Genomic DNA, 24,202 nt, shown 5'->3' with positions numbered 1-24,202 from the left:
CTTGTAGAACACATCTCTCCCCACTTCCTATATGCAAACGGCGTTTCTGGTGCGGAATGGGGATGTTACTTTGGGTATGAAATTCTGGCCTTAAGTGAAACATTACAGATATATCCACCAGCTTTCTTTTGGAGTTAGCCCACCTGACCTACCATCGCCTACCTTGATTGGCAGCACCTTTCAAAGCAGAGATACATACTTAACAATGAACAAGCCTAAGAAGAGCTTGGCTGCAGGATCAGGCCCATCTAGGCCAGCATCCTGTTCTCACAACAGCCAGCCAGATGCCTGTGACAGACCCGGAAGCTGGACCAAAGGAAAAGAGCACTCTCCCCTCTAGCATCTGGTGGTTCCCTCGCTGCGAGAAGCCAAGTTACAGGGAACCAGGCAGAGGGCCTTCTCAGTAGTGGCACCCGCCCTGCAGAACGCCCTCCCATCAGATGTCAAAGAGAAAAACAACTACCAGACTTTTAGAAGACATCTGAAGGGAGCCCTCTTTACGGAAGCTTTTAATGTTTAACAGACCATTGTATTTTAATATTTTGTTGGAAGCCACCCAGAGTGGCTGTGGAAACCCAGCCAGATGGGCGGGGTATAAATAAATTATTATTATTATTATTATTATTATTATTATTATTATTATTATTATTTTCAGAAGCATTACTGCCTCCAACCAGGGAGGCAGAGCACAGCCATCATGGCTAGTAGCCATTGATAGCCTTCTCCTTCAACAATTTGTATAATTCTCTTTTAAAGCCATCCAAGTTGTTGGTCATTACTGCCTCCTGTGGAAGAGAGTTCCCCAGGTTAACTATGTGCTGCATGAAGAAGTACTTTTGTTTATCTCTCTATAATAGAATTCAAACTGTAATACAATAAAAGAAACAAAGGGAGCAATAAATTACTATCGTTATTCTTATTATGTATTGATTTACATACCACTTACATGCCAAATGCCTTCAAAGTCATATTTAACTACATAACCATTAGAAGACATCTGGAGACAACCTTGCTTAGGGAAGCATTCTATAGTTTTATTATGATTTTCTATATGTTGGAAGCCACCCAGAGTGGCTGGGGCAACTATTATTATTATTATTATTATTATTATTATTATTATTATTATACTATAAAATCAATAAATAATTAAAATACAGTCATAGTTCCATTGGGGCATTAAAACATACTTAATTAAAATATCCCTGCTTCTGGCATCTTCAAGCAGGACTGGGAAACTTTTTTAAATAAAAAGCCAATTAAGATATTTTTTAAAAAATAAAATAAAATAAAGCATCTGCCACAGAAACATTGATTTCACAGAATTCAAATTGCAATCCCATGAAATACAATGTAAGAAATGAAAGAAGCAATAGTGAAAAATCAATGTGAGCGTTTAATGAGGGCATGCCATGGACCACTTGAAGGATGCTTGTGGGCCACTCATGGTCCACGGACCACAGTTTGGGAACCCCTGACGTAAACTAAGGCTATTCATGGCTACGATCCCATGATCTCTATTTGCTAACTCCAGCTCGGCTCCGAAGACCAGCTGCAAGGCAGCAAGAATGAAAGTGTGTTATTTACACTCCTGTCCTTCTTGTGAGTTTCCCGTAAGAGCCTGCTTGGGCACTGAAGGAAACAGAATGCCAAAGAGCAGATCAGCCTTTGGTTTGACTCAGCTCTTAGGAAGAAGCACGGGCTTGCTCACATGTTCACAGAAGCTACCTCCTCTGATCAAAAAGCTGAATTGTTGTGCGACAAGCACACAGAGTGCAATGAGATTGAGTGTTTGCGGGAGGGAGGCTTGATTAATTTCATTGTACACAGGTTGTACATTGACAATAAAAGTATTATTATTCTTAAATCATTTCCCCATCCCCCTGATGTGTAGGATAGCTGTCCGGAATGCGCTCTGTGCATGCTCAAAGTCCTTCCCAGTTCACAAGATGCATACCAGAAGCAAATTTGCAACAGGCTCTAGGCTTAGACCTGGCAAAGCCCGTTTGAGCGCAAGCCACCTTCCCGCTGGGATCCAAAGACGAAAAGGGATCGTAAAAGCTCATTTTTGATTTTGCAGAAGTTCTCCTACCTTGGTGGATGGGGGCACCTCCATGCGTTTTGCCTCCTCGGCTGCTTTCTTGGCCTCCTGCAAGGAAAGAGTGTTGAGTGGGTGATAGGCAGCGAAGCGCCAGCAGCCACAGGCATACCCCAAAAAAGACAAACATCACACGGGCACATGCACACAACCCCAAACCGCAAAAGATAAAAACCAAACGGATTCCCAGACTCCTCCCCTCACGCTCTCTCTCCGTGAGCAGAGAGCTGACATAGTGAAACCTGCAACTTCCTTGTCCTCGGAGGCACATGGCAGGCAACTGAGGTTACTCTGATTTATGTTCGCTTTCCCCCACCGCCTGCCCACCGGCTAGACCTCACTACTAACAAGATGTTGTGGTGTTCCGTCTCAAGAAAAGAAAAGGGAGTTGAGCAGAGCAATGATGCTGTTATTTAATGTTAGATTCTGGACTTGACGGTCTATCGCCAAGACTTCCTGCAGCTGTTACTGGGGAGTTTTGTGTTATGTTTGTTTTGTTTTCATGGCACAATATATTTATAGTCCTATTCTTCTTCTTTTTTAATGTGCCGCAAGTTGCTTGGAGCCCTTCCGGTAACAAGTGGCTAACAGGCCTATTCATTCATTAATTATCTAATGAATAGCAACCAATATGCAACTCCTGGTCATTTTTTAAACAATGTTTTGACATTCCTGCGTTCCAGGGGGTTGGGCTAGATGTCCCTTGGCAGTCCCTTCCACAACTCTGCAATTCTATGATTTCCTCTACATTGAAACGAATAGCAGAGAAAGCATTACATCATTAATTATTTTAAATTTGTAAAGTTGCGTAGCTTAGCATAAATAATTCCCCAGATTACATGAAACAGCAGGCTATGAGAGCCACATCTGGCAGAAACCGAACTGCAGCAGAACAGAAAGGCCGTCCCTTGCGACAGAGACAGGTCGGAAGGAAAACTGCTACCTTCTACTGTTCCCAACTTCAACACCCATTAGCATACCCAGATCTAGTGGTAGTTGAGCAGTCTGATTCCCCCTGAGCTTCATGGCTATGTGAGGATTTGAACCCTGATCTCCCCAACCCTGGCCTGATGCTCTGCCACTGTACAACTTTGAATTGCATTTAGGTGCTTTAGCATTTATGGCCTCATATGCAAAGAGTATATGGGTGATATTGTGCGACGGAACCCCATAATGCTGCTAATAGGGGAATCAGGTCCAGTAGATTTCCTGGACCTGAGTATGCATGTCAGTTTATTAACCCACCCACCCCACCAAATTGGGCCTTGGTCCCTACCAAATTCTGTCTCACCCCCAAGCTCTTTTTACATTAGAGAAAAATGCAGGCAAAGCACATAATGTTTAGCTTGGTCCTCATGCTCTTACACATTGGGGAATGTGTGTGTGTGTGTGTGTGTGTGTTTATGTTTGTGTTTGTGTTGCGATAGCTGGAGAGACTTGTGGTATGTATACATGGATGACATCTTCCCACCCACCCCAAATACCAGGGATTATTCTGAAACCAGAGGAAGGCCAACAATCTTGGCCTGGAATTCGTTGATCTGACTTCTCACCCTTTCCTGCAGCAGCCGCTCTCTCTCGGCCATGGCCTCCCGCACCCTCCGTTCCATCTCGGCCAACTGGGTGACACAGTTCCCAAGGCTGTCGGGAGACATTTCTGGTTAGTGATAGGGGAAGTGGACAAGCAGTTATAAGGGTGTCGGCCTGAGCCTGTAGTTCAGGACTGGCTGACATGCTTAGTCCCTCCAGATGTCACTAGACTACAATTCCCATGAGCCCTAGAGAGCACGGCCAATGTTGTAGCTGTAGTCAGAAACATCTGGAGGGGACCACATTGGCTGCCCTGCGGTGGTGCATCAACATCTGGAGGGCCACACACAGTTCTAAGTATTTCAAGAGACACAGTGCCTCTCTCCACCTCTCTCTCTCTTCCGCAGGAGGGAAAGTGGGAGATTTCATGAGTCCTGCTGGATCTGGTCAAAGGACCGTCTAGTCCAGCATCCTGTCCTCACAGTGACCAACCAAAGGAGAAACCCACAAGCAGGACATGAGTGTGACAGCTCTTTCCCCTCCTGCGATTCTCAACAATTGGTATTAGAGGCATACTGCCTCAAAGGATGGAGGGAAGAACATATTCACTGATCAAGCCAAGTAGACTTGCTAAGATGTGTAAGACTGAATTAGATTAAGTGTTGGAGATGCAATGAGGTTAAGGGTACTTTCTTTCATATGTGTTGGACCTGAAAAAGGGTAAAAGAGGATTGGGAAATAATTCATAATTAATTGAAAAAAAATGTTGAAAAGAACTTTTCCAAAAAAAACAACAACAACCCCAGTGTCCTTTTCATTGGGGATAATTCAGACGGAATTTCCCAGGTGTCCAAAAAAGTTATTTATGTATGCCACCACTGCAGCCCATATTTTGTCAGCCCCCAAGTGGAAAACGAGCGAGGTCCCAACTAAAGAAGAATGGCAACTTAAACTGATGGAATATGCACAGCTTGCAGACCTAACAAATAGAATAAGAGAACAAAAAGAACATACGTTTAAAGAAGATTGGAAAATGCTTATTGAATATATTGGGGGGGGGGAATTGTATACACTTGAAAATGTTGGCAGCATTAAGATAAATTCTACAGTTTAAATATGGATGTAATAATGGAATACTGAAAGGTTAGGTTTATGTAAAATATGCAGGGATTTATGTTATGCAAAATGAACCATAGAAAAAGAAGAAAGGAAGTCATTGATATTTTAAGGTTGTTTAAATGAATATTCTAAATTGTAAAACAGAAAATTTAATAAAAAATATTTTTAAAAAAGAACATAGCCGCTGACATTCTCCACAAATTTATTCAATCCTCTTTTAAAGCCATCTAAGTCTGGGGCCATCACTGCCTCATGTGGACTCCCATGGTTTAATGTACTAATGGAATGGCGCCTGCCGAGTGGAGAAGGCCGGCATGCCAAGGAAAATGCAGCTGTCAACTGGGGAGGTGTTTGTTGGGACAGGCTGAGATTAAGAAAAAATGGATGTGCTCACCTATAGGCTCCTTGGCTGGACCCTCCTAGCTGCCCCACAGCTCCTTGGCCGGCCAGCAGCTGGTAGAGGGGGTTGTTGAGTCGTGAATATTGCAGGTTTGGGCTGCCTAGGTAGGGCCTGTTGCCCCCACCTGAGAGCTGTGCTGCCAGCATGCTGGGATCCAGAGCACCTGGAGGGAGAGAGGAGGAAATCCAAGGAAAGTGATTGGTTCAGCATCTCCCAAAAGGTCCTCATCAGAAGACAGTGAAACGGACCGTTGGTCCTCTAGCTCAGTACACTGATTGGCAACGACTTGAACCTGGGAAATTCTGCATGCAGGGTGGATGCTCTCTCTCTCTGAGCTATGGCCCAATAACCCCCCAACCCCTCCCCCTCTGGAAATCCTAATTTTGGATATAATTGGCCACAACATAGGGTTCAAATCCCCACCCAGCCAGGATGCTCCCTGGAGAGCCTTGGACCAGTCACTATCTCTCAACCTGACCTACCTCACAGGGTTGTTGTGAGGTTAAAATGAGAGGGGACAACCATGCGCACACCACATTGAGCTGCTTGGAGGAACAGTGGAGTATAAATGTACTAAACAAATAACAGGTCCATTTGTTTCCCTGCCACACCATTTAGATAAAAGAGACCGAGTTCCTGTAAAACATCTTATTTCAAACCTCTTGGTTCACTGCTTAGGTGTGGTTTGTTTGTTTGTTTGTTTGTTTGTTTGCCAGCCACCATGAAGTTCAAACCATGCCATCAGTGAAAGAATGGCTGACTAAAGGCTAAGAGTTGACTCCCCCTGGAAAAATCATGGCTTCATGTTGTTTTGGACTACAATTCCCATCATCCCTACCAAGGGTCATGATGGCTGTGGCTAATGGGAGTTGTATTCTAAAATGCCTGGCGGGCACCAGGTTGGGGAAAGCTGTCTTAAGAGATTGCAAAGGTGAGTTTACCGCTGGCCCATACTTTTTGGAGGAGAAAGTGGCTTTTCACATCAATGGGTAAGGTGGATAACATTCACTGTTTACTGGAATGGGTGTTGTACTTTTCGTTTCATTGGATAGAAGTCAGTTTTGTGCTAACGTGATAACAACAACCTCTGCAACCAAAATGTCATGTATATGAACCTTACCCACCCACCTCCAAAAATAGTATTCCTTGAATTTTCCCCTTTTCCTTGTCTCATGCTTTCTGCCCACTCCAAATAACTGGTTGCTAGCTCATTTCTGGGCCCAATCCAAGATACTCACATTCATGTTTAAAGCTGTAATTGACTTAGGCCCCAAATACCTGAAAGACCACCTCCTTCTTTGATTGTTGTAACCCACCCTAGAACCTTAGGGTGAAGGGTAATTAATAATAATAATCCATACCATGCATAGAGAGGGGGCGCTGTGCAGTCCTGGCCGTGAGGCGTTCTCCTCTCCTACGGGGGAGACTTGCGGTCCTCTGCAATCCAATTGATCCCTGGGCAGAGAAAACAGGAAGGTAAGAATTAGGGTCGGAGCTCCCACTCCACTTCTCCCCTCATGCTTTGAAAAGAGCCAGGTTTTTGTTTGTTTGTTTGTTTGTTCGTTTGTCTGTCTGTTTGTCTGGTAATTTCTTAGGCAACTTTATGAGAATTACATCCAGTAAAATCCATCACACATAAGCAACAGCACTTACCTGTTGAGCACCAGAAATAGAGGGAATGATTCAACAACGTGGAAGAAGGGTCTATTAGCCACAAGTGGCATCTAACTTAACTTGTTCCTTCAATGGAAGGATTTAGAGCAAAATATACTGTGCATCAGGAGGCTTGGTTTGGTCAGAATCAAGTAATCACTTCTGCTAAATGAGGCACAACAGCTGCTAGAAGGCCAAGAAAATTTGTGCCCTGGGCTTTTTAAATTTGTCTGCCCACATACTACCTGAAACTAAGGGGGCGCATTGGGTGCCAGATGTGAAATATATTGGCATTATTTTCAGCTCTCCTACCCCACTGGGTGCCCTTGCTCCAAATCCTTTACAGTGTGCAGGGGCTTCCACAGCAGATAAACCAATGTTTACAAATTGTTTCCCCAAGGCAAGGCCTTCAAAAATTTCTGCTTTGAAAAGAACCCCTTGTTTCTACTTTTCTCGTTGTTTGGTTAACGATTCCTTGCCAGAGGGAGGTGCTGCAGCTTTGTGTGTGAAGTTCCCCCATAGAATGATCCATTAAAACCCCAGGGGACAGCTTTGCGGTGAAGATGCCTTCAGGTTTTGACTCCACCTACCCTGGTTGACCACTGGATTCCTCTGGCCAGGGAGAGAGTTTCCTTTGCCAGCTGAGACTCGCAACAAGAGTTCCTCAGGGCCCGAGCAATAGCATATTCCTGAATTATGGGTTATTTGTTGATCCTAGCTTGCTCCTCACACCTGACTCTGGTTCGCCCTCTGGCTGCGATTTGCTCTTTAGTCGTGACTGACTGACTGATCTCATGGCTCCTGGTTCACCTGCTACTACCTTGCAAGGCTCAGCCCAAATATTCCCCTTGTTGTTGTTTAGTCGTTTAGTCGTTTCCACCTCTTCGTGACCCCATGGACCAGAGCACGCCAGGCACTGCTGTCTTCCACTGCCTCCCGCAGTTTGGTCAAACTCATGATGGTAGCTTCGCGAACACTATCCAACCATCTCGTCCTCTGTCGTCCCCTTCTCCTTGTGCCCTCCATTTTTCCCAACATCAGGGTCTTTTCCAGGGAGTCTTCTCTTCTCATGAGGTGGCCAAAGTATTGGAGCCTCAGCTTCACAATCTGTCCTTCCAGTGAGCACTCAGGGCTGATTTCCTTCAGAATGGAGAGGTTTGATCTTCTTGCAGTCCATGGGACTCTCAAGAATCTCCTCCAGCCCCATAATTCAAAAGCATCAATTCTTCGGCGATCAGCCTTCTTTATTCCCCTAGCAAAGGGCAATCTCATATTCCCAAGTCTCTGTCCTTTTGCCCCATGAGTCACTGCCATGTCTACTAGCCACTATGACTATGCACTACCTCCACAGTCGGAGACAGTAATGTTTCTGAACATCAGCAGCTGGAAACCACAGGAGGGGAGAGTGCTCTTGCGCTCGGTTCCTGTTTGCAGGTTTTGTTCCATTGCAAGAACAGGAAGGTGGGCTGGATCCAGCCGGTTCTACTTGTGTTCTTATGCCAACACGCCATCTTTGTTCCAGAATCTACCTTGCAGTGGTGGCTGGTGCCCATTGGAACTGGTAGGGCAGGAGGGCAACAGGAAGTGGAACCACAGCCAGGGTCAGAAGGCAGGTATGTGAGGATTGGATGAGGGCAGGCTGAGATTGCTGAATGTGTCCCATTTGCCCTAACAGACCTCCACTGCAGCAGTAAAGCCATTGGATATCTGCTGCCTCTACTGCTGGTCCATGATCCAAAGCACCCTGAAAAGATGCAGATGCCCCATCCTCTCCCATCAAAGACAATGCAGATCCAAAGGAGCTATAGCAAACACCTCACATAACCTGGTGCCATATGGATGTTTGGGAGTTGTAGTCTGCTAACACCCAGAGGGCACTAGGTTGGGTGGGTGGGGGAAGCGCAGCTGCAGAATCACGTCTGTACACATAAAAGGAAGATAAGACACTGAAAATCAACACAGACCAACAGGACAAGACAGACCTTGACAGAACTGCGGACGGAGAAGACACAGGAGGAGGAGTCTGATTGGTCGGAACCCAACACAATGACCTTCCGGTCCGTCTTTTGGGTGAAAGTGAGCTGCAAGGAGAGACAGACACAGATAAAAGGATGGAAGCGGTGTTTCTCCCCCCCCCCCAAAAAAAACCTCCCTGAAATACTAAATCAATCCTCTGTTGCTTTTACTACCAGAACCAATCAAAAAGGTGTGAGATTTTTCAGCACAGTCCCAGCAAGCTTTTCACATGTGGTCTGGCAGCATACACGGTAGTTTACATGACTCCCCTGCCCTCCTCCCCTGCAAGATTGGAGAGGCCGAGTTGACTCGCACAAATTTAACCTGGTTAAACTTCCCTAAACAGGGCTGCCTTCAGATGTCTTCTAAAAGTCAGGTAGTTGTTTATCTTTTTGACATCTGATGGGAGGTGCGTTCCACAGGGCGGTCGCCACTACCGAGAAGGCCCTCTGCCTGGTTCCCTGTAACCTCACTTCTCACAGGGAGGGAACCGCCAGAAGGCCCTCGGAGCTGGACCTCAGTGTCCGGGCTGTTTGATGGGGGTGGAGATGCTCCTTCGGGTATACTGGGCTGAGGCTGTTTAGGGCTTTAAAGGTCAGCACCAACACTTTGAATTGTGCTCAGAAACATACTGGGAGCCAATGGACCGGTGTTATATGGTCTCGGCAGCCACTCCCAGTAACCAGTCTAGCTGTCGCATTTTGGATTAGTTGTAGTTTCCAGGTCACCCCTAGCCCTTGAATATAGGTTTGCTTGGTGCCCACACAACATACTCCTCAAAATGACTTTCTGTTGTATATTCCCATTTAACATGGATTTACCATTTCTGCAGAAAATCAGATCAGCACATGGAAATGGTGAGTCCAGATTGAACAGGGAATAAGAATATAAGGATGGCATTTTGGGGAGTACTAAAAAAAATGAGCACCAGGTCTTAAATTTCAGAAGGCTGCCCCCCTCTCCATGACACTTGTGTTTGGTTCATGCACTAAAGGGGCTAACTAGGAGTGGCACCTTCTCTCTTGCCCTGGTTTCTCTGTTGTATGCAACAGGCAGAAATTCAACAGGCACAGCCTCCCTTAGATTTGCACCATTCATTTATTCAAGTTTTTTATAGGCCACTCCTTTCTAAATGTTTTCAGATTGTTTTAAATACATTTTATTTTATTCCATTTTATTCTATTCTATTTTACGCTGCATTGTTTTACTGCATGGTTGCTTGCAGGCCTGGGCTTCTTTGAGGATGTCGGGTGCACAGATAGATAATGAATAAATAAGTAACTTTGAATAAATAATAATATTCATCCTGTAGTAGTTTATAATGCAATCTAAAACACAGCAATAATAAAAACGTAAGATCAGATCAATTAAAAGAAATACATTAACACAATGCACAGATTAAAGCAGGAATTAAAACAGCCACGCAAATACTTCAATGGCAATGTTTTAAAATGTGGGATTGCTAGGCTGGAGGAATGTTGAATTTCTGCCTGTTATACAGCAGCAACTTTAGAGCTGAGATCTGGGGTCCCCCTCTGCCACCCCTGTGAATTGTGCACCCACCTGGGTACAAAAAAACCACACAATCCTGGTTGATGGGAAACTTGGGTCACTCTCATACTGTCACTAATTTGCAGGTGGGATCCCATCACCAGTCGCACTATTAAAATAGATTTGGAGCTCTTGTAAAACAAACCCTTTTCCAAAAACAACTGGACTTTTTACAGTAAGGAAAATGATGAAGAAATGCACCAGAAGGCGGGGAATAAATAACATTTGCTCAAGGTAATGTTGCAAAACATCCCTGTAAAATAAATCAGAATGAATGCTCAAGAAACCCTATAACCTCCCCACAAAAATTTATGCACACAAATCAGGATGACCACTCAATAAGCAGGTCATCTGGAAGAGGATTTGGTCTTAGATGGGCACTGGTGGATGGAGAGACAAAAGGGAGCACCTGAAAGGGCTTACCTGAGTGACACCCTGCTTACTTTCAGAGGAGTCTTCTCCACCCTCCTCCGAATACTCCGGGCCCATGTCCATTAGGCGATTTTTCTCCTACACCAAGAACGACAACAAGTTATATATATAAGGGTCTGGTGACTTCTGTTTCAGTGTATCTAAAGAAGTGTGCATGCACACGAAAGCTCATACCTATAACAAACTTAGTTGGTCTCTAAGGAGCTCCTGGAAGAATTTTTTTTATTTTGTTTCGACAACAAGTCATGTTGTCAGACAGTTGCAAATGTTGCTTCAGGTCAGCTTGACCCATAAACGGATCTGGTGCCCCATTCATTTCCCCTCCTCCCACCACCCCACGTCTTCCTACTGTCGGTTCACCCACAAAGAATAGGTACTCTTCAACTGTCCCAGTAAAACTGGAATACCCATTTTTTTTCATGTGAGAACACAGTGCTCATTTTGGGTGCCATAATCTTGCTTCCCCCCAAAAAAATGCTTTTGGGGGGCCGTGATCTCACTCAGCACCCCAAAATATGCATTTCGGGGCACTGTGCTTCCATGCAGGAGCACAGCTCTGGAAAAACTGTGTCTTTCAGGGGCCCAATCTCATGCACGTAACGTGACTCGGCGTGGACACACACCCTGGTTTTTCACCTTGATGTGTTGGAAGGTATGAGAATAGCATCTCGGTGTCTTTAGTGCCCTCCCTCCTCACAATAAAGCCCCTGGTCTCCTCCATTGCCATTGGCTGGCTTTCCTTGTCTTCTGCCCCACCCGTCCCAATGGGAACCAGCCACCACTGAAGTCTAGGAGCCAAAACCTCTGGTTTCTAACCCCAGAAAGAAGCTTAGTGGCAGGGAACTGAAAGCAAGACTTTGCATTAGTTGTTAGCGTTGGGCATGGCAAGTGGACTGGTGTGGGAAGAGAGGGAACCTGGGATCCTGGGTGTTTTCCTGGCTTTCAGCCAGAAATTCCTTGCTGCACTGAGATTCCTGGGAATTCCTTACCACGTTGAGATTCCTGACGGCCTCGCCTTTCTCTTGCGCAAATCGCTGGCTCTCGCCCACCATTTGCTCCTGTGTCAAACGGGCCTGTCCTTCCAGCCTCTGCACCGTCCTCTGGATACGGGGGAGAGAACCTGGTTAGAATCCTCAGTCTTCAGGGCAACACAGAGCTCTATTGCACCTAGGATAATTATACACAGGGAGCCCCTCCTGTGTCGTGGTCAGGTGCAGTAGAAGCAAAAACACAACCCCAAGGTTACTGACTAATTAAATAACGCTTAGCTGATGACTCATCTCCCTTTTCAAAGATTTAACTATCACGTGTGCAGAATACCCCAAGCTAAACATTTGTTTTTTTAAAAAAAAGCAAAAGCAAAAGATGGACAGGTAAATTGTGTGCTAACCTACAGTTTTAACAATGCTCCTTTATTGAAAGGAAAGGCCATCTTCTTTTTCATCCTTTATTTTATACGTATGACAGCAGGAAAAAAAGACAGATAACACCCTTCAAAAATATACTTAAGAGCCTCTAAGTCTTGATCCCTCTGATTAAAAGTTGGCACCACTAGTTCAAAGGTGACTCCTGCATCAATTGAGCAACTAAAATTTCAGTTTGTTGATCTACTGATTGGACCAGATTTAAGTGTGCAGTCAAAAGAAAACAAAAGGAAAACAGAAGTACCAGATCCGTTTGTCGTTGCCTTGAAAAAGCAGCCTGGAGCACACAAAAAACCACCCATGCTACTTTTTAAAGAATAAATGTGTAAGAAATAAATGCTGCGCACATGAAAATGGCAGGATAGGAATGTCCCTCCTCATCCTGAAAAGAAAAACACTACAGCACTGTCAGGGCCCCAGGTCAGAGAAGGCTACTACAGAGTGAGACAAACCCTGGAACTGTATTTATGGGTCATCAGGACTGCCACTTACCTTCCTTTGGTTGATGCTGTTCTGCAGCTGAGTGATCTCTTGGGCCAGAGCCTGGCAGATGGCCTCCTTCTCCTCTTCCAACCGGCTTTCCCGCTCCAATTGCTGGAACTCCAGATCTTCATAGCATCTCAGGGCTCCATCTAGCATCTCAGATGTCTGGGTAGAGAACCAGAGTCAAGATAGACTTCTGGGTCCCATTGCTTATTGCCAGAAGGACCCAGTGGTCAGGGAACTTATGCTACCTGCCAGATTCCCACAATTTGCAAGCCAGTAGAAGTTTCTTCCTGGCTTGGATTTTTTTAGGCCTGCATTGTGGAGACCAGCCTTCCCCAACCTCCTGGTGCCTTCCAGATGTTTTGGACCACAACTCCCACCCAACCCAGCTGTGGTATTGGGGGCTGATAGCAATTCAAAGCCCCCTAATTAGGGGAGCCTGTCCTAGATTTCACCATTTGAGATCGTAGGTTGGGAGAAACCACATTTTGAAGTGCACACGGCACAGAGAACCCTATTAGAAACATGCAAACACAAGGAGCTGCTGCCTTATACATCAAGCTCAGCACGACCCACACTGACTGGCAGCAGCTCCCCAAGGCAGGAGGTGTCTCCCAACTGTACCTGGAGACACTGGGGGTTGAACCTGTGATCTTTTGCACGCATGTGTTCTGCCAGTGAACCACTGCCCTTCCCTAAAAGTCTAGGCTACAGCCCTTCTCTCCCTGATGCCTATCTTCCTATAAGCAGAGAGTTTGATGCATGCCTTCAAATCTCACCATCTGCCCCACTTGCAATCTGAAGTGGTAGCAACCAAAGAGAGAAATCACACAATCTGACCTGCTGCCATACCAGACCTGTTTCTGGCAGCTCCTTGCTGCACACTCACCTCCTGAAGCTGCTTCTGCATCCGTTCCCGCATGGATTCGGGCTGGTTGTCCAGGTGGATCTGTGATTCAGCGTGCTGCCGCTGCAGCTCCTCTACCTTGTGACGCTCTCTCTGCAGCCGCGCCTTCTCCTGCCGAAAAAGAGGGCAGGGAGAGCATTACTACATCTCCATGGGCAGCAAATATCCAGCCGCTTTTGCTCCACCTAGCAAGTTACCAGATTAGGCGTTCCTTTCCCAACTGTGATCGGCGCTGCGATAAGCGCCGCTTGGGAGGCCAAGTTCTCACTGATGAAATAAAGGCGAAGTCCAGGCTGCAACACTTCAGAGTGCAGGCAGGAGTGCAGTTCAGGGTAGGGTCACCTGGATTCAGTCTACCCATCACTTTTGCCAGCATGGGAAGATTGGAAGCTGCCTTGTGCTAAGTCAGACACAGTGGTCCATCACATTGGTGACACCGCCCAGCAGTGGTTTTCCAGGTGTCCCTCCCAGTCCTACCTGAGGGTGCTGGGATTCGAACCTGAGACCTTCTGCATGCAAAGCAGATGCTCTACCACTGAGCTATGGCCCTTCCTCTTCTCCCACTGCGGAATGGAAAGATATAACTAATTGCTAAGTAATCAATATTTTCCTCCTTCCCTGTGTTCTCTTCCTTCTTGTTGTGCTGTTATTCCTCACTGCTTCAGGCACTTTGACCTCCCAGCCCATCACCAAGGTGTTGTGCTCTGCTAGGAGCAGACTTTGGACATTAAGGTGGAGATTTAGCACCCTCCTGTGTGTCAGCTACCTGTTAAGTTCCTTGCACTATTTAATTACAGGTACTTATGAAGATTTCGGAAGGACAGCTTTTTACGCATATATATTCCTGGCGACAGCTTGTTGTTGTTATGCAGAAGTCCTGTGATGTGGGCTACTTGATGACAGCATTGCATTTTTATTCATATAGGAAGAAAATATCTATTGCACCTGTCATCATAAATGACATCAGGGCAGGACGCAAACATTTGCCATTTCTTCCCCCTACCACACACACAAAAAGCTGAGAGACCTAAGACAAGCAGGGAGACAGTGGGGGTGGCCTGCATTGCAGGGGGTTGGGCTAGATGACCCCTGGGTTCCTTTCCTACTTTAAGTTCTCTGAGTCTAGGACAAGAAAAAACATAAGGAGGAATATAGACAGCTGCCTTACACTGGTTTATCTAGCCCAGTATTGTCTTCACTGATTGGCAGTGGCTCTCTAGGCTTTCAGGCAGGAGTTTTGCCAGCCCTACCTGGAGATGCCAGGAATTGAACCCGGCACTTTGTGCCTATAAGGCAAATGTTCTACTAATGGGCTACAGTCCTTCCTCCATTCTGTGTGTAGGTGTGGTGGGGTTTTGTTTTCGTTTGACCAAACACCACTTTTCTGTCAACTTAAGCTTTGCTTTACTGTATTATATAACACTAAAAGGCCAAAGTAGTGAACAATAATAGGGATGATGAGAAAGCTTTTGAATTTCAGTTTCAGTCTCAAAATACAGACAAAGAGTCTCATGGCACTTTAAAGGCTAACAAATTTATTATGGCATAAGCTTTCCTGGACGACAGTGCACTTCATCAGATGTATAAACAGTTACCTTGAGTGGAAGGTATATATATCCATAACATGCGTGTGCGTGTTTTAAAGGGAATGTGCACTGAGAGGTTAATGTGCATAGCAACTGGCCATTGTGCACATTCACCAGGCCTCATGGGGAATGTGCATATAATCTTTCCAGGAAGAGAGAATAATGTACATTTCCATCAACAGACATACTCGCCAACTGCCCTTGGGGAATGTGCATATGTCGACTACGTTTTGCACATTCTCTGATCAGAGGTGTGCAATCGGTCCACTGCCCGGGCTGCTTCCGGACCAGTGCCTGATCTTACATGACCCACAACATACCCTCCCATTGATCAGCAGAGCAGTAAGAAGGACAGGAAGCTCCAGATACAGGTTAACTTTTTTCTGCAGTCCATCCTCCACCAGCTTTTTTCACCTGTTCACCAATCAACTGAGCAGCAGAAGGGGGATTGGAGGGAGATGAAGAATGCAAAACTTCCCTCCCCTTCCCACAGTCCTGATGGACCTTCCTACCATCACATGGGAGGGAAGATTCATCCAACTGGAAGAGTTACCCAGCAGGGAAAACAGAGCTGGCAGAGAAAGGGTGTGATCCTACTCATCCTACCTGTGCCATTCATCCTCAGGTCAGGATGATGCTATCTGGGCGACCACACATGATCTGACTTTCAATACTGTTTGCACTCGCAGTTTTGTTTCCAATCAGTGCATACCCTGTAACTTCCTACTGAAATCACATAACAAATGTTCCTGCATTGCAGGAGGGGTTGGGCTAGATGACCCTCGGGGTCCCTTCCAACTCTGCAATCCTATGTCCCGGCTGATTTTTGCCCCACTTTTGTTGCACTTCCACCCTTCTGGACAGCAATCATGCAGAGGCATCCAAGGAGCACCTCAGAACAAACAAAAGCAGGAGAAATCCACATGTTGCAAAACACACCCGCAATAAATCACCAGCCTGAAGAGGCTCCTGGAGGCTGACGAGAGAAAGACTTAAGAGAGGAGGCCTCACCTTCTCTCTTTCGGCGTGGCACCTGCGCTCCGTCTCCACGAGGCGCCTCTGCAGCTCAAGCAGCTTCTCCTCTTCCTTTCTCAGCTCCTGCCTCTCCTCCTTCAGTTCTCCTTGTAGCAAGGCTCCTTCCAGGTCCATCTGCTGGGGAAGGGGGCCATGTCAGAGGCGAGGTGCCCAAACATCCTGACTGGCGGCCAGCCAACCTCTACACAACCACCAGGGGGCAGACGGGCAAGCGGAATCATGGGATAAGAGCAATCAAGGAATGCAGGGGAAGTTCTAACTTCCAGGCTCCCCTGATCTGATCTGACCATTAGAGAACGCTCCTGAGAGCACCTTGGGAACTAAACACCGCGCGGCGAGGGATGCCCCGTTCTGTGGAACCAGCAGGTCCTGCTCTCTATGTATCTGTGACGTGCCTCAAGCCTTTCCCCACCTGCCTGGGTGTGGTGCCTCCACCATACCGGTTTTACAGGTGCCAATTGTCACCCATCAGACACCCCTTTCCTCGCGAAACAGGGAGGGGATTGTAGGAGACTGAGGCGTACCTCAATGTTCACCTCCTTCTTCCGGTGATGCAGCTCCTTGATCCGATTCTCAAGAGCCGAGATCTTGCTCACAGCATGAGTTGGCCGCAGTTGCTTCTCCTTCGTGCTGCAGCCGATTCTTCCTGTTTGGGGACTCTCGTACTGGAAAGGGAAACACAATATATAAATCAGGGTTTGCGTGTACACGTGCAGGCTGCGTTCGCACAAACGAAACCCTGTGGGTGGTTCTGAACCCTGCACCGTAAGAGCTTAAGAAGGGCCTATATCTAGCTGCTGGAGATGTGGCGAGAATAATGCTTCAGCGTCCTACTTTGAAAAAATTCTGGCAGGAGGTAATAAGAGCCAATCAACATGACTGTATGGAGCAATCTTAAATTTGCAGACAAACATATCTTTTTGAATTATATACGCAAGACATGGAATCTAACAAAGGGACTCTATGTGCCCTTACTACGGCAAAAAGAATGGTCTTGATGAACTGGAAAAATAAAAATGCAGCTCCCTTTAATGATTGGATTGAAGATATGTACAAACTTGCTGCACATGAGCAAGTTGTGTACAAACACAGATTTGCCATGGCCAAATTTAATGATATTTGTTATAAATGCCATATTAGATGAAGGTCTGGTTAATTACAATAACAACCCCCCCCCCTTTTTTTGTAATGTACACAATATCTTTTGTTGTTGCTGTTCTGTTTTGTTTCCTACATGGGTACTATTTCTTGTTTCTTCTTTTTGTGTCTTCTTTTACTTTGAGCACTTGTAATTTTGTACTTTTTTATTTTTCAATAAAGAATATGAAATAAATAAATAACTTAAGAAGAAGTTGGGAAGCCTGCAAGCAGGATCTGAGCACAAGAGCATCTTTCCCCTCCTGTGTTTCCCAGCAACTGGTATTCAGAAGCATTGCTGCTGCATCTAACCATGGACTTCCTTTTCACTGGAGGTACCAGGTGCAAATCAAAACAGTGACCATCTTTGCATCTTTGTTCAAATGAGGTGCTCCAGCACTGAGCTAAGGTGTATCCCAGTAACTGTGCTAAAAGGTGTGGCTGAGTTTCCCTACCAGGATTGCAAAACTGAAACTGAAAAAGTCAGCTTGGAAGGCTAGAGATTAACACTAGTCCCTTCGCAAGAGAAGAGATTTTGTTCTTTCTGAACTCTTCCTCCCAGCCCTGCTCCCATCCTTTACCCCTTTGTCCAATTGGTACTTAACTAGGAGCTATGAAGACCTAACCATACCTGGAAAAAAAAAACTTCTGTCTTGGGAATCCTTCCAGTGACTACATACAGTCGTACCTTGGCTCTCGAACGCCTTGCAACTTGAACATTTTGGTTCCCGAACGCCGCAAACCCAGACATGAGTGTTCCAGTTTGCAAACGTTTTTTGGAAGCCAAACATCCGACACGGCTTCCGTGGTTTCCGATTGAGTGCAGGAAGTTCCTTGGTTTTTAAACGTTTTTGGAAGTTGAACAGACTTCCGGAACGGATTCCATTCAAGAACCAAGGTACGACTATAGCAGGAAACTAAGAGGAGGTGTTGACCATTCTCCACACAGATGAGCTTCATAGAGGGAGGATGAAAAACCTGCTCACTTCCCTCTCTATAGCAACACGCAGACAAATGGTTTTTAGGCACCAGTGGCAAAAGGGCTTGTGGTTAGCTGCCACATAAGAACTTAAGAAGAGTCCTGCAGGATCTGGCTGAGGGCCCACCAAGTCCAGCATCCTGTCCTCACAGTAGCCATGCAAAGCAGATGCTCTACCATTGAGCTGTGGTTCCTCCCAAACTATATAACTCTAATGCTCAAAAATTTGCAGTGGCAGACCCAATCTCTGCCCCAACACTGAATCTTCTGGGTCACTGTTTGTGGCCCCTATGGCTTGGATGCATGGTTTGTATTCATTGGGAGCCGTGCGGTTAATATTGTGGGCCCAAATTTATGTAACTCCCTTCTAGTTGGGGTTAGCAGACCTCATCCCTGTTGATTTTCCGGCGTCTACTGAAGACTTTCCCCCCATTAGCTGAAGTATGATTGTGTCGTTTTAGTAAAAGGTGAAAGATTTGTACAATCTGAAGAGAAACCAGAGTATCTGATTGAGTGGTTTTAACTACCTTTTCTGTATTGCATTTCTTGTGCTCCGCTTAGAGACGATTGCACTTCTCTACCCATTGTTTGATTAAAAGAAAAATATTGGGAGCTGCCTTGTCCCAAGGAGGACCACTGGTCCGTCTAAAGTTCAGTATTGTCAACACTGACTGGCAACAGCTGTCCAAGTTTTTGAGCAAGGGACATTCCCAGCCCTGCCTGGGGATATAAGGGATTGAACCTGGGACCTTCTGCTTGCAAAGCATATGGGGTTGGCGACCAGAGAAAGCAGAGGAGGCAACCCTAGCAAATACATATGCATATTTACCCCTGTCATTTCTGTTAAAAACACCCCTCTCCCACTTGATGAAGGAAAAGGCTCAAAAGCCAATTAAGCCTCAGATGAGAAATGAGACCCTAGACATTTGCTGCCACTCACCCCATTCTGGGCACTCTCTGTGCTGCTGGCTTCATCCTCCTCCATCCCGTCACTGGAGTTTCCACCTGGACTGGAGCCGCCTTCCAAAGAAAGGGCATCTTCTATGCTACACTGAGCTGGGGACCCCTCCTTGTCTGGTGACTGGCACTTGGGCATATCCTCCAGGCGATCCTTCTCCGATTTGGTTGAAAAGGGGCACAGCTCTGCTTGGCTCAGCACCCCCATGGCATCCGAGTTCTGTAGCACCACCACTCAACAAGGCATGATATCCGCTGCGAGGATAAACAATAATAACAAAGACCCCTTGTTATTTAGTCACCAGCGTCGTCTATTTCTTTACTGACTTGTGATTCTGTTTAGGAATCGTTTCCCGCGGTTTCGTAGCAGGAAAGAGCCACGCTAAAAATAATCCCGCATGCGAAAAGCAACGGAGAAACAGTTCCGTGTATATAAAAACAACAACTCGAAACACTTTCATGCATGAAAACAATTTCAAATCCAACACAGGTACAGACAGGGATAAAGATCTCTGCTTGAAATGATCTTCAACAGGTGCCACAGAGGTAGTTTTTGCCTGATATATAACTGCCAAAGGATTGGTGTCACCAAGGGCTGCATTTAATGTAGAGCTAAGATGCGCTTTGCATGAGCAGAACGATTTCTACTGCATGGCGGGGGCGGTGTTCCCCTCCAGGCACCCCATAAATCTGTCCTGAGTTTTTCCCCAAGCCCAAAGCGGATTTGGCGACAGTGAGGGGGTGCCTTTTGTTGCAGTGTGGTTTTAGCTTGCTGTTGTTCATTCTTTTCTTTGTGTAATTTTTTTTTAAAAAGCATTATCTGTCATTTAGTACATTCTGGACCCCAAAGGTGTGGTACAAGTATTTTAAGGCATGAAAAACAGGTGTAATGCCCTGAACTTCTGAAACACACCCCATGAATGCTAAGTATTTTCCCCTTCCTGTCTTACGCAAAGGTAGAAGGCAAGCCCTGTTTATTGCAACTCATTACCATAAGTTGGGCCCAAGCCATCAGGGACTTCATATGTCAAAGTCAGCATCCCATAATGGACTCCCTGCAATTCATTCTTTTTAGGGGAAAGAAGGAGAAAAGCTTACCAGGAGCCTGGAAGCGGAAAGGAAAGGAAATTCCCATTGCACCAAAGGCCAAGGGAATCCCAACTGCTTCTCAGCCTGCTGTCGCCTTTCCTTTGCCCAAGATAATCCAGTGGCAGGGCTGGGCATCATTTTACCTTGAATGCACCAATGCCAAATTGCCCCTAAGGGGCCCAGCATGCACATGCGATGCCACATGTCACCTGTGACGTCCCATGCATCTCCAAATGCTGGGTAGACCGGTGCCACCTTCCACTAAACTGTGCCAGTCCCCGTAGTGTCAGGAGATGTTGTGCAAGCCAGTGTGACCTTGCGCCATGCCCGCTGGTCCCCTTGGCATCTCGAGACACAGTGCAGGCCAGTGCAGCCTTCTGCTGGCTGCAGGTAGGCCTGGCAAGGCCCAACACAGCTGTGGGAAAGCCGAGCGGGGCCTGACAGGCTGTGGAATACTGAGGGGCCCTGATCCTCTCCTTGAATTTTTTAGGGGGGTCTTGCCTCCCTCCAGATGGTGCCCCTGCACGGGGGCAACAACTGGAGTTGGTGGTTCCTGGCCATCTTTGCCACCTGAGGTTAAAAGGCAAAGGAACAGACATGTAATAATAATAATAATAATAATAATAATAATAATAATAATAATTTATTATTTATACCCCGCGCATCTGGCTGAGTTTCCCCAGCCACTCTGGGTGGGTCTCAATCGAATGTTAAAAACAACACAGCATTAAATATTAAAAACTTCCCTAAACAGGGCTGCCTTCAGATGTCTTTTAAAAATAGGATAGCTGCTTATTTCCTTGATATATGATGGGAGGGTGTTCCACAGCGTGGGCGCCACTACTGAGAAGGCCCTCTGTCTGGTTCCCTGTAACCTCACTTCTCGCAATGAGGGAACCGGCAGAAAGCCCTCAGAGCTGGATCTCAGTGTCCGGGCTGAACGATGGGGGTGGAGATGCTCCTTCAGGTATACTGGGCCGAGGCCATTTAGGGCTTTAAAGGTCAGCACCAACACTTTGAATTGTGTTCAGAAACATACTGGGAGCCAATGCAGATCTCTCAGGACCGGTGTTATGTGGTCCTGGCAGCCACTCGCAGTCACCAGTCTAGCTGCCGCATTCTGGATTAATTGCAGTTTCCGGGTCACCTTCAAAGATAGCCCCACATAGAGCGCATTGCAGTAGTCCAAGCGGGAGCTAACTAGAGCATGCACCACTCTGGCGAGACAGTCCATGGGCAGGTAGGGTCTCAGTCTGCGTACCAGATGGAGCCGGTAGACAGCCGCCCTGGATACAGAATTAACCTGCACCTCCATTGACAGCTGTGAGTCCAAAATGACTGCCAGGCTGCGGTCCTTCAGGGGCACAGTTACCCCATTCAGGACCAGGGAGTTCTCCACTCCCACCCGCCCCCTGTCCCCCAAGAACAGTACTTCTGTCTTGTTAGGATTCAGCCTCAATCTGTTAGCCGCCATCCATCCTCCAACCACCTCCAGGCACACACACAGGACCTTCACCACCTTCACTGGTTCTGATTTAAAAGAGAGGTAGAGATGGGTGTCATCTGCATACTGATGAACACCCAGCCCAAACCCCCTGATGATCTCTCCCAGCGGCTTCATATAGATATTAAAAAACATGGGGGAGAGGACGGAACCCTGAGGCACCCCACAAGTGAGAGCCCAGGGGTCTGAACACTCATCCCCCAACACCACTTTCTGGAAGCAGGGTCACTGAGGGACGTGGTTTGAGGAAAGGAGGTGTGGCCTAGATTGAGCTGTGGAGGCCATAGAGAGAGTCCTGCAGGGCCACATTTGCACCCCAGACATGGGACACCCTATCCCTGACAGGTATATTGTGCTCACGTACACAGGGCAGGACATTACACACCACATCGGCGACAGGACTGGCTTAAGATATTTCATTGCCTGAGGCAGAAAATGAAATTGTTTCTGTTCATTCGAGTCTATTAAATATTTCTAGATTTGCATCCATACATAAACATCAGCACGCGCACATTCCATGCAAATCTGCATCCTCTTTCGGCATCTTCTTTGGTGACGCCTTTCCGATTTTTTGGTGACACATGAGCAGCCGCTTTCGTTGAAAAGAGTGGCTGGGAAAGTGTCACAGCCTCACACCTTTCGGGAGCTGCTGCTGCCAGTCAGAGTAGTCAGCACTGGGCCAGACAGTCTGGCCTAGTCTGAAGCAGCTTCCTGTGTAATAGCAGAGGAGGAACTCTGGTTGGCCAAGTCTTCATTGGTGTGAGAATAATAAAGATGTTTCCTCTGCAAGATATGTGGGGTCGGGGGAGGGGGGGAAGGTATGAACCTCTTAGATAACTGTAGACCCTCCAAGTGTCCCTATTTTCCAGGGACAGTCCTGGATTTATAAAAGCCATCCTGGTTTCTGATTTGATCCCGGAATGTCCCACTTTCACTTAGGATGTCCCTATTTTCATCAGAGGGTATGGAGTGATATTGGACCCCTAAGCTAAGGAGATAAGTAATGATACAACCTTTAGAAGACACCTGAAGGTAGCCCTATTTAGGGAAGTTTTTTAAATGTTTAATGTTTTATTATGGTTTTATATATGTTGGAAGACACCCAGAGTGGCTAGGGCAACCCAGTCAGATGGCCGGGGTATTATTATTATTATTAGTGCTTTTTTTCTTTAAAAATGTTTAGGGGTACTCTCATTTTCCTACTCATATTCAAATACCGTCCCTCATTGAGGCCAAACTTAGATTCACAAAATGCTTAGGGGTATGCGTCCCCTCAGAAAAAAGCGGTGGTGGTCATGATGATGATTGAATAGGACGTCCATATTTTCATCGGAGAAATGTTGGTGGGTATGCAACTGATGACCTAATAGCAACATCAAGTTTGCTTTAAATGTCTGGTGAGAGAATTTAAGCCCTCCAGATGTTTTGGGACTACAATTCCCATCATCCCTGACCACTGGTCCTGCTAGCTAGGGATGATGGGAGTTGTAGTCCCAAAACATCTGGAGGGCCGAGTTTTGGGGGTGCCCGACTTAAGAAGAGTCTGGCTGCTGGATCAGGCCGCAGGCCCATCTAGTCCAGAATCCTGTTCTCACAACAGCCAACCAGATGCCCACAAGAAGCCCCCCAGCACAGCTGCATCCTCCTTCAAATGCCCAGTGCCACCTTCAGTGGAGGTGGAGAGCATTTCCATTGCAGCTGGTAGTCATCCAATAGCTTTCTCCTCCATGAACTTGTCTGGTGCCCTTTGAAAGCCTTCCAAGCTGGGGCTGTCACTACCTCAAGTGGGAATGCGGAGGCAGAGACCCACCACTTCAGCAGCCCACTTATCTCTCCTAGTTCTCCCTCCCGGCTTGTTTCCCTCTTCGCTAAGAGACGCTTTCACATCGGACCAAAATAACAGCAAGGTCAGGTTTTTCCACAGAAGCGGGTAAGATGCCAGTGAAAAGGAACTGAACACAGCCAGGAGGTCTGCTGAGGCAGCACAAGGGCTTGCCGACAGCCAGAGTGTGCCTTCAGAGACACTTCGTTTCTCATCGCTCCAGCTCACAAATGAAGAAGGGCACTGTGGAAGGGCATCCTTTGCATGCAGAAAATCCTGGGTTCAGTCCCCGTGGGGACAGGCAGTGGGGAAGGTAGGGAGGTCAACAGCAGATGGAGACAGGGCCAATAATAAGCAGAGCCAACTCCCCTGCCTGCTGAGTTCTGCAAAAGCAGCAGTGAGGTTAAGGAGGAAGAAGCTGAGTCTCTTCCCAGCCTTTGTAATGACACGTCTTTCTGCTTGCATTTGGTCAGAGAGGGC

General features: G+C 46.6%; 1 protein-coding gene across 4 annotated transcripts in view; it reads right to left on the bottom strand.

Moving 5' to 3' along the window:
- Positions 1-24,202, bottom strand: part of PHLDB3 (pleckstrin homology like domain family B member 3) — a 39,689-nt gene that overhangs the window by 5,800 nt on the left and 9,687 nt on the right. For 2 of the 4 annotated variants that reach the window (XM_081018862.1, XM_081018863.1), the window contains exons 2-13: positions 19,291-19,562; positions 16,759-16,899; positions 16,211-16,351; positions 13,596-13,724; positions 12,713-12,868; positions 11,786-11,896; positions 10,788-10,874; positions 8,780-8,878; positions 6,506-6,599; positions 5,139-5,307; positions 3,649-3,736; positions 2,090-2,146 (exon numbers count right to left, since the gene is read on the bottom strand). In XM_081018862.1, coding sequence (XP_080874988.1) covers positions 2,090-2,146; positions 3,649-3,736; positions 5,139-5,307; positions 6,506-6,599; positions 8,780-8,878; positions 10,788-10,874; positions 11,786-11,896; positions 12,713-12,868; positions 13,596-13,724; positions 16,211-16,351; positions 16,759-16,899; positions 19,291-19,515 — 1,497 coding nt within the window. In that variant the 5' untranslated portion in view covers positions 19,516-19,562. The remainder of the gene's footprint in view (positions 1-2,089; positions 2,147-3,648; positions 3,737-5,138; positions 5,308-6,505; positions 6,600-8,779; positions 8,879-10,787; positions 10,875-11,785; positions 11,897-12,712; positions 12,869-13,595; positions 13,725-16,210; positions 16,352-16,758; positions 16,900-19,290; positions 19,563-24,202) is intronic. The other 2 variants (XM_081018864.1, XM_081018865.1) reach the window with 2 other exon arrangements.

Source organism: Podarcis pityusensis, assembly GCF_964106645.2.
Source record: "Podarcis pityusensis genome assembly, chromosome: 8".
In the NCBI taxonomy this organism is placed as follows: domain Eukaryota; kingdom Metazoa; phylum Chordata; class Lepidosauria; order Squamata; family Lacertidae; genus Podarcis; species Podarcis pityusensis.
This window is presented reverse-complemented; position numbering and strand designations above follow the sequence as displayed.